At 37.9% G+C, this 14,023-nt stretch overlaps 1 protein-coding gene and 1 long non-coding RNA gene across 2 annotated transcripts in view; one reads left to right on the forward strand and one right to left on the reverse strand.

The window, feature by feature from the left end:
• LOC146523247 (uncharacterized) overlaps positions 1-14,023 on the reverse strand; it is a 339,030-nt gene that overhangs the window by 119,664 nt on the left and 205,343 nt on the right. The gene's annotated exons all lie outside the window — the stretch shown is intronic.
• On the forward strand, positions 6,664-11,536 carry LOC146523263 (uncharacterized). The gene is made up of 5 exons (XM_085148237.1): positions 6,664-7,223; positions 7,398-7,839; positions 7,953-8,098; positions 8,180-8,202; positions 9,281-11,536. The coding sequence occupies exons 1-5, from the start codon at positions 7,178-7,180 to the stop codon at positions 9,401-9,403; spliced, it is 780 nt and encodes a 259-aa protein (XP_085004363.1). The 5' UTR covers positions 6,664-7,177; the 3' UTR covers positions 9,404-11,536.

Consider the following 14,023-nt stretch of genomic DNA (forward strand, 5'->3'; position numbering starts at 1 on the left):
TAATATTTTAACTTAACTTGGATTCTTAATTTAATTTTGTTTAATACTGTGCTGCCCAGCTGGTATAGATAAGGTATTATTAGGGAATTAAAATTAAAAAATCCCATTTAATGCACAATATTTTTTTGGTACAAACCACAACTCAATAACATTTCACATATGTGTTGTAAAGTCTGTGTAACTATTTGATTTTCAGAAAGTGAGCTCAGAAAATCTGAAGTACACGGGGATGAATATACAGATGAAGGTCAAAAACAGCTGCAGGTCTGTGGCACAGACAGAGCTGGAGACACATGTTGTGTATGCTGCCGCCAGATAGACTCAATAAGTGGAGCTCATGCTTTATGATAGTAACCTGCTGATGTAGTTTTGTGTATGTTTTGTGGATGACATGGCAAAAACTGGCTGGCAAAAAATAAAAATAATAAAATTTTTACTAAAGTCTTTGTCTCTTTACTTTAGTGTTTCTGTCTTTTTTATTGTGCACATTTGTTTGAAAGGAAAAACACTAAGCTTCAAATGTGTAGATATAGCAGAAGTCAGACAATGGTCTAACGCTGATAGTGAAATTTTCTTTCAAGGAATGTTTCATGGTCTGCTCTGGGAGAAGAGCAATACACATTTCCTTGCAAGCAATACACAGTGTTGTCTGACAACAACTGAGATGAAATTCATGCAATTTTTGAAGTCAGAGCTCTTTAGGAAGCATAAAGATGGCAAGGTTGTGATTTAGGTTGGGAGTTCGCCTTGTAATCGGAAGGTTGCCGGTTCAAGCCCCGGTTTGGACAGTCTTGGTCGTTGTCTCCTTGGGCAAGACACTTACTGTTTACCGTTACCTACTGGTGGTGGTCAGAGGGCCCGGTGGCACCAGTGTCCAGCAGCCTCGCCTCTGTCAGTGTGCCCCAGGGCAGCTGTGGCTACAATGTAGCTGCCATCACCATCACCAGTGTGTGAATGGGTGGATGACTGAATGTGTAAAGTGCTATACAAATACAGGCCATTTACCATTTAAACAGGCTGCTGTATTTTTACATTTTATTATTTAAATCATAATAAAATATTATTTAAATGATTTTCTGCAAATTGCACCGAATTTAATGCCATAAAAGCAGCCTGATGTGGCTGTGATAGTTGCTACCAGGTGATTTGATTAGAGATTGTGAGATTGAGAGATTGAGAGATTGTGGTGCCTGAGCTCTGGCTGTGTCCTGTAACTTTTACCTGTCTCCTTATCCTGGATTCTTAGCAAAGAGTCCCAGTCATTTCTCGTGCTCTACTTTTTTTTCACTTGGTGAAAACAAAATGCAAAAATATGCATCATCTATTTTTTTTAAGCAGATGATGTAATTTGAGTATTTAAGACTTTTAGTCTCATTTCTGCTCAATAATTGACACATAATGAAAATGTCTCAATGTATTTCCTCAGGAGCAAGCTCACATTTTGCAATATCACAAAATGTGAACCAAAGGCAAACAAAAGACAATTTTGTAACCTAGCTAATGAACAGAAGAAATGAGTCTTCAACAAAAAGGGCTTCTTGATGCAACTAACTTGCCTCAAAGTGTTCAATATTTATTGTGTATAAAAAGTATTTAAAACCGTACATGACATTTACGTCTAAATCACCCTAACCTGCTGCACGTCTCTAGCCAACATTTACATGTGGGGCCCATATGGTTTAGAAATGGGCTGAAAAATGGACCCATACAGGAATGACCACGGATCTGTAATGGCCCCATGTTAAATGTCCATATAAGTGTTATGTTGAGAAAATTTGGTCACTAAATGAGCCCCAACTGGGCAAAGTACACAAAAACCCATCCGGGTCCCATCTTTCAAATTTGTGTGGGTACCATTTGGGTAACACAACAGCTAAAAATTGAGTTTTAAGTGGGATTGTACACGGGTTCCATAATGGCCCCAATTTTATAAACTCATATTGGTGTTATGTTGGGGAAATCTGAAACTAAATGGGCCCCAACTGACCCCAGTGAGTCCGTGAACGTGTCTTTCCCATTTCGAACCAAGTTAAGTATTTCCCATCTTTGACCCAGCAAGGACCTACTATATGTGCCCACTTTGGATTGTCCATACTGGTTTAATGTGAGGAACCCAAGTGGAACCCATACAAAAAGCCCATTTTGAGCCAGTGCCCACATGGTACCCATCCACCCCGAGCAAATCCCAGGTGAGGCCCATATGTGCATGTTGCCTGGGCCCTTTCCACCTCAAGATCTTTGCCTTGGCAACCAACAGAAGTCATTTACAGTTTCCTTAGTGTACAGCCTCACATAAAAATCATCATTTGCCTTTTTGCATCATCTTATGTTCCTCCCTCTTTGTGTATGTCATCACCACAGCTTTTATTTTTTTATCCCTTTGAAAAATCCACTGCTATCTGGCAGTCTGCATTTCTTTCCTTATCATTACCCAACACCTTCTCCTGTTTCTGCATTGTCTTCATTAGACTGTAATTCAGTCACACTGAGTAAGCTCATGTATCATGGTTAAACTTTTGCAGCTCAAATGTGGGGTTTGATTCCCCTGCCTGGCTGGGCCACTTCTACATAATGAAAGCCTGGTCAGGTTCTACCTAGCCTCTTGACCACTGACACCTGTGGTAGATATCAGATGCTTCCTAAATCACAAGCATCTGAAATCTAACATCAACTGGTTCTCACCCTACTTTTTTGAAGCCAAGTCCAATTATCTCTCGCTATCAAACTGACACAGTCGAGAATAGTGAAAGTATTGACTCTGTGTTTTTTTTGGTCTGTGACTGTAAATGTTTTCACCTGCAGAATGTGGACTCCGTTTACCTGAACTCTGCAGTGTTGAGACTCCACCCACAAACACCAAAAAGCAGAAGGCCTGCAATAGAGACAGAAGTGAAACTCATGTTGTTTATGCTGCCAGTGCATAGAGCTGATTCTCTGTGTTTGTGATGGGAAAACGTGTTTAGTGGTTTAGTCTTTATAACCCTTGACTAAACATTTTTATGTTTGTTTTTCAGCCTTAATTTGTCTTCATATCAAATAAAATATGGGCATATAAAGTTACTCATAGGGAGAGTCATGTCGTCTTCAGGGGGAAGGAGGCATGAGCGAGATACTGATCACTTCACAGGAAGAGACTTCACAGTGTGGTCTGAGCACAGCTCAGTACAGTCAGTAATGGTTCACAGTAAAGTTTAAGAAGAGGCATTGAAGCATGAGCTAGATAACGTCAGGCTTTGTACTTTCACAGACTTTAGAAAAATATTCCAAGACAGTAATATGTTTTATAATGAAATGTAATTGAAAATATACTTTTTGATCCTGCAAACTTTGATGAAAAGCAGTGTAAGAGTCACGAATAAAATCTGTGGAACAGTAAGAATTTGCTGATTTTAAGACTACAGATGATTAAGAAACACAGAAAATCTTGCAACAGTTTTCTCTTTGCTGATGGAAAAACCACAGATTTAATACAACATTACTCCCACATAAGTGGTACTAAATGGATGCCATCTAAATTTATTTTAACTTTGTAAATGTTAATTACACCTCTATCACACCCTGACACAGTCAGTGTGTATATGGGCAGCTTTCTTGCTTGACCACGTTCTTGTGCACATTGTGGGGTGAAACAAATCTCATGCATCCCCCCCTGTTATTTTCCACTGCGGTGACAGCACTGTGTATCAGATGAACTGAAAACCACACAGACACTAGCCTTTAAAACCACACGCAACAAATGCTTTGCTGTTTTCACAGAAATGTGTTGCTTTCGTTCTCCTTTTTTTGCCTGCAACAGAGGAATGAACAAAGGTGTGACTTTAACCACGAGCTGGTTTCACCGTTTTCAAATGGATTCACTGATAGAGTTTTAGAGATTAAAAACAACTTCATAACATAAAACGCGAGTGAGAAGCAGTACTCTTTGTCACAGTACATTATTAGTGCCAGACTAGCTTGAGGTGACAGACACACAACTGAAATAACAACTCAGGTTCTCCGAACACATGTTGTGACCCTAACTGCACTATCTGGTCTCCTATGGGAGGTGCCTGTGAGGGGGTGTGGCATTCCCATCTTAGGTACCGCCCTTTATTGTGTGGAAACTATGACTCCATTTAGCAGTGAGTTCTGTTAGTTAAGCTATAGATGGACATTATTACTGTATTGTACAATCCATAGAAAAAGACACAGCGATAAATACACAACAAGCTATAAAATCAATAAAGACAATAAATTAACATATACAACTTCTGCTGTTCACAGTAAGACACAGCTATGAGGCAAACTTGAAAAGCTGATGACCTTTTGAATTATTATTCACAAGTAGGAGTTTTTGAAAATAACTTCATAAGGCAGCCAGTGTAACATTGCCAACAATATTTTTGTCTACCAGTCAGGAGATGGTGCAGCAACATCAGCTCCAATCCTGTTGCCCAAGCCAACATATATACAGAAGCAGCAGTTTCCAGTTTGCATGTGATTAAAGCATAGATACCTTTTTTTCAATGTTATTCAATTCAATTCAATTTCATTTAGATAATCACGAGAATTGGCATCTAACCTGTGGGACACACTGACAATATTCAACATCAACCCTTTTCAAACTCATGATCCTGTCTGACAATCTCCACAACACTAGTCACATATTCTTCCTTAAAGATTACCATTACTCCATTTATCTTTATATCTACGCTGTAGAACAGATTGAACCCACCTCCAGTGTTCCTGGCCTTACTTCACAGCTGCTCTCGTGTAAATGCGGCTTACTGATGGGTGGCTGTAGCTCAGGAGGCAGAGCAGATCATCTACTGATTGATAGGTTGGTAGTTCAATCCCTGGCGTAACTATAAGTTGCTCTATGTGTGAATGTTAGTTAATAAGCACTTAAAAATCATAGAGGGAAGCGGTGTGGTGTATTAAGCGCTTTGAGTACTCCAGGAGAGTAGACAAGTTCTTCTCAGCCCATTTCTCTTCCTTCTCACCATTACATCAGCTGGATCTCTCCTTTTACCAGTCATGGGCCCAACATTTAAATCAGAATCAGTATACTTTATTGATCCCTAGGGGAAATTATGCTGGTTACGATGCTCCAGTACAAACAGTAACCAAAACAGACAATACAAGAAATAAGAAATAGCACAATATATATATATATATATATATATATATATATATATATATATATATATATATATATATATATATATATATATATATATATATATAAGTCACTTACTAATAAATATCTGAATAAGAAAGAAGTGCATGTGCAAAAAAGGTGTAGCTATTAGCAGTAGCAGTACATGTTAGATGGAGGAGTTGTACATGGAGATGGCCACAGGCAGGAATGATTTCCTGTGTCGTTCAGTGGTGCTTTCTGGTAATCTTAGCCTCTTACTGAACGTGCTCCCGTGGCTAGCCAGCACGTCATGCAGTGGGTGGAAGGAATTATCCAACATTGTCTTTATCCTGGATAACATTCGCCTCTCCATCACCACCCTAAGAGAATCCAGCTCGTAATCCTGAGCATTGTCTGGCAGATGTTGAAGGACCTCAGCCGCCTCAGAAAATAGAGTCGGCCCTGGCCTTTCCTGTAAAGTGCTGAGGCGTTTTAGCCCAGTCCGGTTTATTGTCAATGTATACTCCGAGGTATTTATAGTCATCTACAATGTCAACATTGACCCCCTGGATTGAAACAGGGATCAGGCGTTAAACTCTTACTCTCACCTCCACACTCCTGCCTTTTCTTCTCTACCACTGCCTCCTAGCAGGACACCCCCTTTCTTCTTCTTTTGTCTTTGGCCAACTGTAGCACAGTTTCCACTTGCAGCCTGTTGGCCAACAGCACTAGAGGTGGTTATTGTTGTTAACTTAGACCCAAATATCTAATACTGAAATTTCATTCTTGATGAGCTGCAAGTTTGATTTGGTAAAGCATTCTGACTCAATCCTACTAGTCTGGGCTTGGAACTGCCAGTAGGAGTAGGAGTAGGCTCGTTATTGCCCTTTGTAAATGCTGTGAGTGATTTTTTTTGTTAGTAACTCAATTATTTGAATTATTATAGGGCTTTAACTCAAAGTTGGTGTTCTTTTAATTGTCAGTCAGCATATTTACATGTCTACATTCCAACATGTCTTCATGCAGCATGCTTACCGAGCTTCAGAATATTAGCTGATGAACTTAGAAATCCAACCTCTCTTTTAAATACAGTAACATCCAGCCCGAATTAAAACAACATGATTGTGACCAAAATCTTTTACTGACTCCAGAAACTAGTGGTCACCATTGGTGACAACACAATGGTGACATGTACATGCAGCCAATTTTTAGTAATCATGGGTCTGACCACACACATCTTTAAACTCACGCTTTGATTTTCATCTCAGTTAAACATTTATAGACCATGAAAGCGTGCATAAAATAATTACGTTTATAAAGAGCATTGTGCCACTTTCAACCAGTAATTCAGAAAAAAGACCTCTCTATATATAACATTTATAACCATTAAATAGAAAGATCAAAAACTCATCTTTTGCTGTTTGTTGTATAACTATAACTATAACTCAAGTTTCCACACCAGCTTTACATGTAATCAAAAAAGCAGTTTAAAAAGTCTGAAAAAAGAAGCTGAATTTCATACAGAAATCTAAAAATGTTAGATGTTGTCATGTCAAGAATGAGCACAAAAATCACCAAGAAAACAGTAAGACTTTAAACAATTTTACAACTTTAGGATACAAAGTTACTTCCTTATCTCATCTCTATGATCAAATCTAAATGGCATCCTTGGATAACTGCCAAAAAAGGGGGAGACCTCTGTAAATCCCCCTTTCCTTTCTTTTATGTTTCACACCAGACTTTTAGGGACTAAAATAGAATATTTTGAGTTTTTGAGGAAGCTCATTGATCAGTGACTCATTGTTTGACTCTGTTTAATATGTTCTGAAATGGATGTAACATGGTATTATAAGTCCGTGAGTCTCAAAGCTCAGAAATCACAAGTGAAAATCTTTCAGTTATCTCATAGTGAATAAAGCTAAAATATCTACAAATGCATTGCATTGCTTTGGCAGGTCATTGGCAAGATGACAAACTAAATCACCCCGCCCCTCTAAACCCCTTTATAAAAGCTGTGTGGTTCACTAACTGTCCGAGCAGTGAAGGATTAAACACACGATGAGGAGCTTCGTCTTGATAACAGCTTTGATTTCCTGCAGCCTCAGTAAGTACTGGCACATTGCTACTCACAGCTTAAAATAAGTAATGGAACGAGGAGCACAACAGATTTTAAATTTGAGTTTAGAAAGCAGTGACGAAAAGTTGTTGCCCTGTTACAGCGTCTGTTGTACCGTACACTTTGAGTTGAATCTCATTTTGTCTTTGTTGTTTGTTTCAGGATGGATCTTTGTCTCTGGCTCTGGGGTTCACACTGTGACGGTCCAGCCTGGTGAAGACGTCACACTGCAGTGCTCCAACATTTCCAGAAGTCCAACACATACAGAGTGGTTCAGAGTGATCAACACAACTAAAACGAGCTGCATCTCCTCCATGTTTGGGTCTCATGGCCAAGCTTCTTTCTGTGATGGATTTCAAAATGGAAAATTCAATATGAGTTCGAATGTCACTTCTGTCTTTCTTAAAATCACACAAGTGGGTTTATCTGATGTTGGGCTGTATTTCTGTGGATTTTACATGGATGTGCATATTATTATTTCCAATGCAGTAGAGTTAAGATTTGAAGGTAAGCTTTCCTTAGTAGCAGAACAACATGATGAGACTTTCAATAAGAACGGGAAGTCACAAATTATTATAATACCCATGTTTCTTTACAGGTGGTGAAACCAATGATGAAGACTTTAAGACTGAAAGTAAGATTATTTTCCTGTCTATAAAAAATTAGATTTTTATTGGGATCATAGTTATTTCACTATTGTCAGTATTATACCTGAAGTACACAGCCTGAAATGTGTCAGTGTAATTTTTTTGCAGAGTCTGATAGAATGATACACCCACTGAACATCATCCCAGGTAGTCTGACTGGTTTACTCATTATACTGGTCATCATTCTGGTTTTAAAAATCAAAACACCTCAGACAGGTAAAGTTGCTTTTAAAAGACAATTTCTATGGTTGCTAGAAAGAAACTAAACACACTTTTATATTTTCAATTTAACTCCAGATCCCCAACCAGGAAACATCAAGGTAAATGTGTTTTTACTCACACTGTATGTCATGACTGAAAAGATTAATTTAACCTTGTATGTCTGTGAAGGTTCTCAGTCATCCAGGTCAACGTAGTCTAAGGAGCTTGCAAAGCAAAGCGTCTGGACTTGTTTAAGTTGCTTGAAGACGATCCTCTATTTGTCCCCCCAAAAAGGGACAAATAGAGGATCATCAGGGGGTCCTTTGTCCCTCTTTGGGGGGAAACTCCCACTGAGTTTAAATCTGGGACTCTCTGCCATTTGACCTTAGAACTGAAGAAGCTTCTCGAATAAGAGGTGAAACGTCTTCAAGCAACTTAAACAAGTCCAGACGCTTTTCTTTCCAAGCTCCTTAGACCATTTAACCTTGTAATTATTCTGTGAATTATATCAGCCTGAACATTTTTTTCAGGCAAGCAAGTAATGTTATCCTTTCATTTCATTCATTTAACTCAGCTGAAAAGTACGTGGATAATCAAAACATGCATGCACGGAAACGACTCAGTGATAACATTAAAATAATAGTTGAATTTGAAAAAGTATAATTTAGGGTGGCCGTAGCTCAGGAGAAGGCCATCTACTAGCAAGAATGTTGGTAGATTGATGCCCGGCTTTCCCAGTGTGCATGCCAAGTATCTCAAGTTGCACTCTAGTGTGTTCAATGGAGTGTGACATAGAAAGGCATAAAGAAAAGTGCTAGTGTGAATGACGCAAATTGTTTAAAATGCTCAGTAGAGTAGAAAAGTGCTGTACATAAAGCCTTCAAGTTAAATGGTTAATGGTCTGTATTTGTATAGCGCTTTACTAGTCCCTAAGGACCCCAAAGCGCTTTACACATCCAGTCATCCACCCATTCACACACACATTCACACACTGGTGATGGCAAGCTACATTGTAGCCACAGCCACCCTGGGGCGCACTGACAAATTAAAACAGTATTTAAACCCATTATTTGGAATCCAAGTGTCATTATTCATCTTGTTTTCATATTTTACTTTAAAACTCTTAAAATGTTACTTTAAATCAAATCTTTCGTCATGTAACCCACAAATCCACTACTACAATATTTTGATTTTCAGAATAAGAGCTCAGATGACCTGAACTACGCAGCTATGAGTTTCCAGACAAAACTCAAAAGAAGTCTCAGGCCTGCGACACACAGAGAGCTGGAGTCTCATGTTGTGTATGCTGCCACACGGTAGACAAGGAAGTGGAGCTCATGCTTTATCATAATAACCCACTGATGTAGTTTTGTGTATGTGTTGTGGATGATGTGGCAAAACGTACTAACAAAAATAAAAATAACAAAATTTGCATTGAAGTTGTCTTTGTATCTTTACTTTTGTGCCTCTGTCTTTTTTATTGTGCATCTTTTCTTTTAAGTGTGTTGATGATGGAAAAGTTATTGATCTGACGCTGAGTATGAACTTTTCTTATGAGGAATGTCTCATTGTCTGTTCTGGGAGGAGAGGAATAGACATGCTGATATATTTTTTGACACGAGTCCTTGGAAAATAAAAACATTTTTTCCAGCTTTTCATCCATTGCTTTATTTCTCTTTGTCTACCGTTTGTGTGAGAAAAAACATGTGTTAAAGTGTAAATATAGAGGAGAAGTCAGAAATGACACTGATGACTGTGAAAACATCTCATAGGGAGAGTCTAAATGTCTGCTGTGGAACGAGTCAGGTAGTAAGGAAGAGACAGCACAGTGTGATCTGAGCAGAACTGCGTTGAAAATCTAAAGTTGGAGTTTCTTAAACAGCATAAAAGCAACAGAATTATGATCTATTTAAACCAGCTGCTGTGTTTCCACATCTTAATTGTGTAACAATACAATAAGTCGGTGCCTTGAGGTATGAGCAAAGAGTTCCCTCCATCAGTCGCATCTGGCATTGTCAATCACTTCACAGACCATTACATTGCACAAGCTTTTTAAAATTCACACAAACATGATGTCTTTTTTGTTAAAAAATAAACAGCAAGAACAGATTTTGCTAAAGCATGAACACGTTCCTAATTTTAAGAATAATTTACTGAGTTTTTTCCTGACATCATGAACCTGAGTCTTGTCTCGTTGTCAGTAGTAGATTATTTGACATGTTGGTTATTTATTTGTGAGAAAAATAAGGAACTGGGTGGTCTACTTTTTGAGCATGCTCAAGAGCACCGTGCATGTCCCTACAACACCGACATCAACTGTCAATGGAACCGAGCATTGGGAGCAAAACGAGGAGGAACTTTAACCTCTCAAAATCATGCTGGTATGGATGCTGGTAAGTTCAATTTGTAATTCAGGAAATAAGTTAAATTGTGGATAACTGGTTATGCTTATCTGTTTCAGTCTGAATTACAGCTGAGTCTAGTTATTGAAGTTGACTCAGTATTGGCTCTGCGGGAGCGATATAATTTCAGCATGTTTTGTGTGTTTCTTGTGAGGATTGCTGATAACATGGTTAGCTTCGGCCTGCTGTCTGAGGACTTTGTATAGGCAAGTCTAGCAGAGTTGTAGGTGTACCAGATAATACCAATAACGCAAGAACCCTGTCAGCTGTCTGAAGCTCTTGTTTAATCACAAAATGATGCAGATGTTCAAAAAAGAAGTTCAAAGAAACAAATACATTTCTGAGGTTTTTTAAAGTTTTCTCAAAAAACTTTAATCTTTCCAAGATTGCAGTTTTGTTCTACATAATCTGAGATTCTCCGAGCCCATTAAAATACCAGTAAAGACCACCTTACTGTTACAAATGCAAGATGAGTGGCAGGTTAGAAAAATTGAAAGGTGTATGGCAAACCAATAATTGTATAAGGACAACACAGACACAGGAGTAGCTCACAACTGTGTTTCTCTGCACAATATAATGAACTTGTAAACATCAATTTGCAGCAGTTATTTACAATCAAGTGCTGTGTCAAAATCCAGCTACCAACCTATGTTAGACGTTCTCCAGTATTGTAAATTGAGTAATAAAAGTCATCTGTCTGCTTTCCTGTTTACTGTCACAGGTAACTACAACTAGATATCAGGTTTCACATGCACCACACAGCTGGAAGACCCTAAAAAGAACCTGTTGAACGAGGGACAAAAGTGAAAATGTTTGCAGGTCATTGGTGGGATGAAGAAGAAAAGAAACACTCCGCCCCTCTGAACCCTTTTATAAGAGCTGTGTGTTAGAAACTATCAAAGCAGTGACAGGATTAAACGCATGATGAAGAGCTTTGTCGTGATAACAACTTTGTTTCTCTGCCTCGGTATGTCTTCTTGTTACCTTGTAAATTGTTAAACGTCATTAAACAGAACTAATTGACAATTTTCCAGTCACAATAACTTTAACACTGTAGAGACAGAAATAAATTATGTGCTCTTTCATTTCAGGTGGGATCTCTATCTCAGCTTCTGAGTTTCAGACTGTGGAGGTCCAGCACAGAGACGAGGTCACACTGCAGTGTTCCAACATATCTGCCTATCCAACGCAGACAGACTGGTTCAGAGTGGTCAATAAAACTAAGCCCAGCTGTGTTTCTTCTATGTATGGATCGGACAGCGAAGCTTCTTTCTGTCATGGATTTAGAATCAGAAATTTTAATATGAGTTCCAACGTCTCTTTTGTCTTCCTTCAAATCAAACGAGTGGATTTATCTGATGCTGGGCTGTATTTCTGTGGATTTTACATGAGTGGGCACACAGTCATTTCTAATGCAGTCGAGTTAAGAATTCAAGGTAAGATTGGAGTTAATGATATATTTATTTGTTCCTATGCGTTTGTGTAATGTTTAGTTTTTTCTCATCAATTTTATTTTTCCAGTAGCATGAAATGAGCTGAAAGAGTAACAGAATATTTTTATGCATAAAAATAAATTAATGGCCATGGTTCTTCACAGATACGGATGAAACAAATGATGGAGTGGAATTTAATGATCAAGTGAATGGAGTGGAAAGTAGGCATCTTTTCCTTTCTCTTAAAAGTTAGGTTTAGGTTTTTAATTATATCAACATTTGAAATGAGTTCCAGTTTTCTTTCCTTCATTTCATGTACATGTTTCTTTGAACTTTACATAAATAAGCATCTAATCATCGCTAATAATATTATTAATCGACATTATAAGATGATACACAATAACACAGCTATAATAAACTTCAGTTTATAGGTTCAAGTGTTTTGACAGAGAAATTAATGTGCTTTAAAATTATTTGTAACAATTTGAAAGGGAGCCAGCAGAAGTAGCTGTCTGCTGAAAGCAGAAGAGGCCCAAGAGAGTGGTCTTAAATTTCAGTTTACATTAATTTTAATTTGCTATATTTATAATAGTCATACTACAAAGTAAAATTACATTTGTGGTTGCTTTACAGTGAGAGTGACTTTGATTTTGGTCATTATTTACAGTTTTGTTTTTTTTAATTAAAGACATAAACATTAATAAAACATATTAATGGAAGTTTTTACATATAGTATTCAGTGTACTCAGTATGAATATTCATAACCATAACCATTACTAATGATAATAAATCATGAACTAAACAAATAAACGCAAGTGTTTTAAACATGTAATAATGTTTGTTTTACCAGTTTCAGTTTGGACTAATAAATAACCACATCAGTTTTGATAGGGCGACCGTGGCTCAGGGGGTTGGGAAGCGTATCTATAACCGGAAGGTCACCGGTTCGATCCCCGGGCTCTCTGTCCTGCTTCTTGTGTCCTTGGGCAAGACACTTTACCCTACCGCCTACTGGTGTTGGCCAGAGGGGCCGATGGCGCGATATGGCAGCCTCGCTTCTGTCAGTCTGCCCCAGGGCAGCTGTGGCTACAACCGTAGCTTGCCTCCACCAGTGTGTGAATGCGAGAGTGCATGAATAGTGGCATTGTAAAGCGCTTTGGGTGCCTTGAAAAGCACTATATAAATCCAATCCATTATTATTTTGATTACATTAAAACTATCTAATCTATTTTTTTAAAGGCATTTCCTATTTTGTTATTTTTCAGTGTATGGATTTGTATTTAAGTTAGTAAATGTGACTTTTTGCATGAAAGCACATTAAAAAGTATTTTGCAAATACACATTATTATATATATTATAGCATTTTAACAACATATTTTATCAGTCAATGCTGTTTTATGTTGCAGAGTCCAGCTTTGTGCCTGTGGTCTTTGCCACACTGGCTGTTTTCTTTGTGATGGCTGTCGTTGGTTTGGCTGTTAAGATTGTGCCGCTTTTTTCAGGTACATACAACACGTGATTTATTAAGAGTTATTACATGTGATACAATGACTTTTAAATACAATGACTCAAAATGTAACTTTTTATATTATCTTTCAGCAGTGGACAAAGAACAGCATACTCCTAGGAACAAGGTGACGCTTAAAAAAAAATGCAAATTACATTTACTAAAAAAAGCTAAGAATAGATTGTGATTATAATGCTGTGTAAGAAATAATCATAATCACTTCAAAGTCTTCAAATATCCCAAGGAAGCTACTAAGGTCAGTGCAGAGCAGCATTGACGATGTTAGAGAAGGTGATCCAAACAGCATATTGAGTGTGAATGGGCTGGAATTATCATTATCATGGCTCTTTGTACCCTGCTGGAACACTATGGTGCTTGGAAACCTTTTGCTTGAAACCTCTTACATCTATTATTTTGTTCAGTTTTAGTTATATAGCAGCAAATCAAAACAATGGTCACCTCAAATTAAGTTGCAAATTAGGTGCAACTTTTTCACTAAATGAAAAAGTTGCACTTTGGAGATGCATTTATTTCACATGTGCAGCTTATTGCATTGCTCCTTGTTGACCACGAAAAGACGCTCTGTTGTAAAGTTACA

The sequence above is a fragment of the Neolamprologus multifasciatus genome, chromosome 3 (genome assembly GCF_963576455.1).
Source record: "Neolamprologus multifasciatus chromosome 3, fNeoMul1.2, whole genome shotgun sequence".
Classification (NCBI taxonomy): domain Eukaryota; kingdom Metazoa; phylum Chordata; class Actinopteri; order Cichliformes; family Cichlidae; genus Neolamprologus; species Neolamprologus multifasciatus.

Bases quoted from the DNA above. Each gene is read 5' to 3' on its own strand.
- LOC146523263 (XM_085148237.1), top strand. From the start codon at position 7,178: ATGAGGAGCTTCGTCTTGATAACAGCTTTGATTTCCTGCAGCCTCA. The intron at 7,840-7,952 runs AAACCAATGATG...TTATACCTGAAG, and splicing joins ATGTTTCTTTACAGGTGGTG to TACACAGCCTGAAATGTGTC. The intron at 8,099-8,179 runs GTAAAGTTGCTT...ATTTAACTCCAG, and splicing joins AATCAAAACACCTCAGACAG to ATCCCCAACCAGGAAACATC.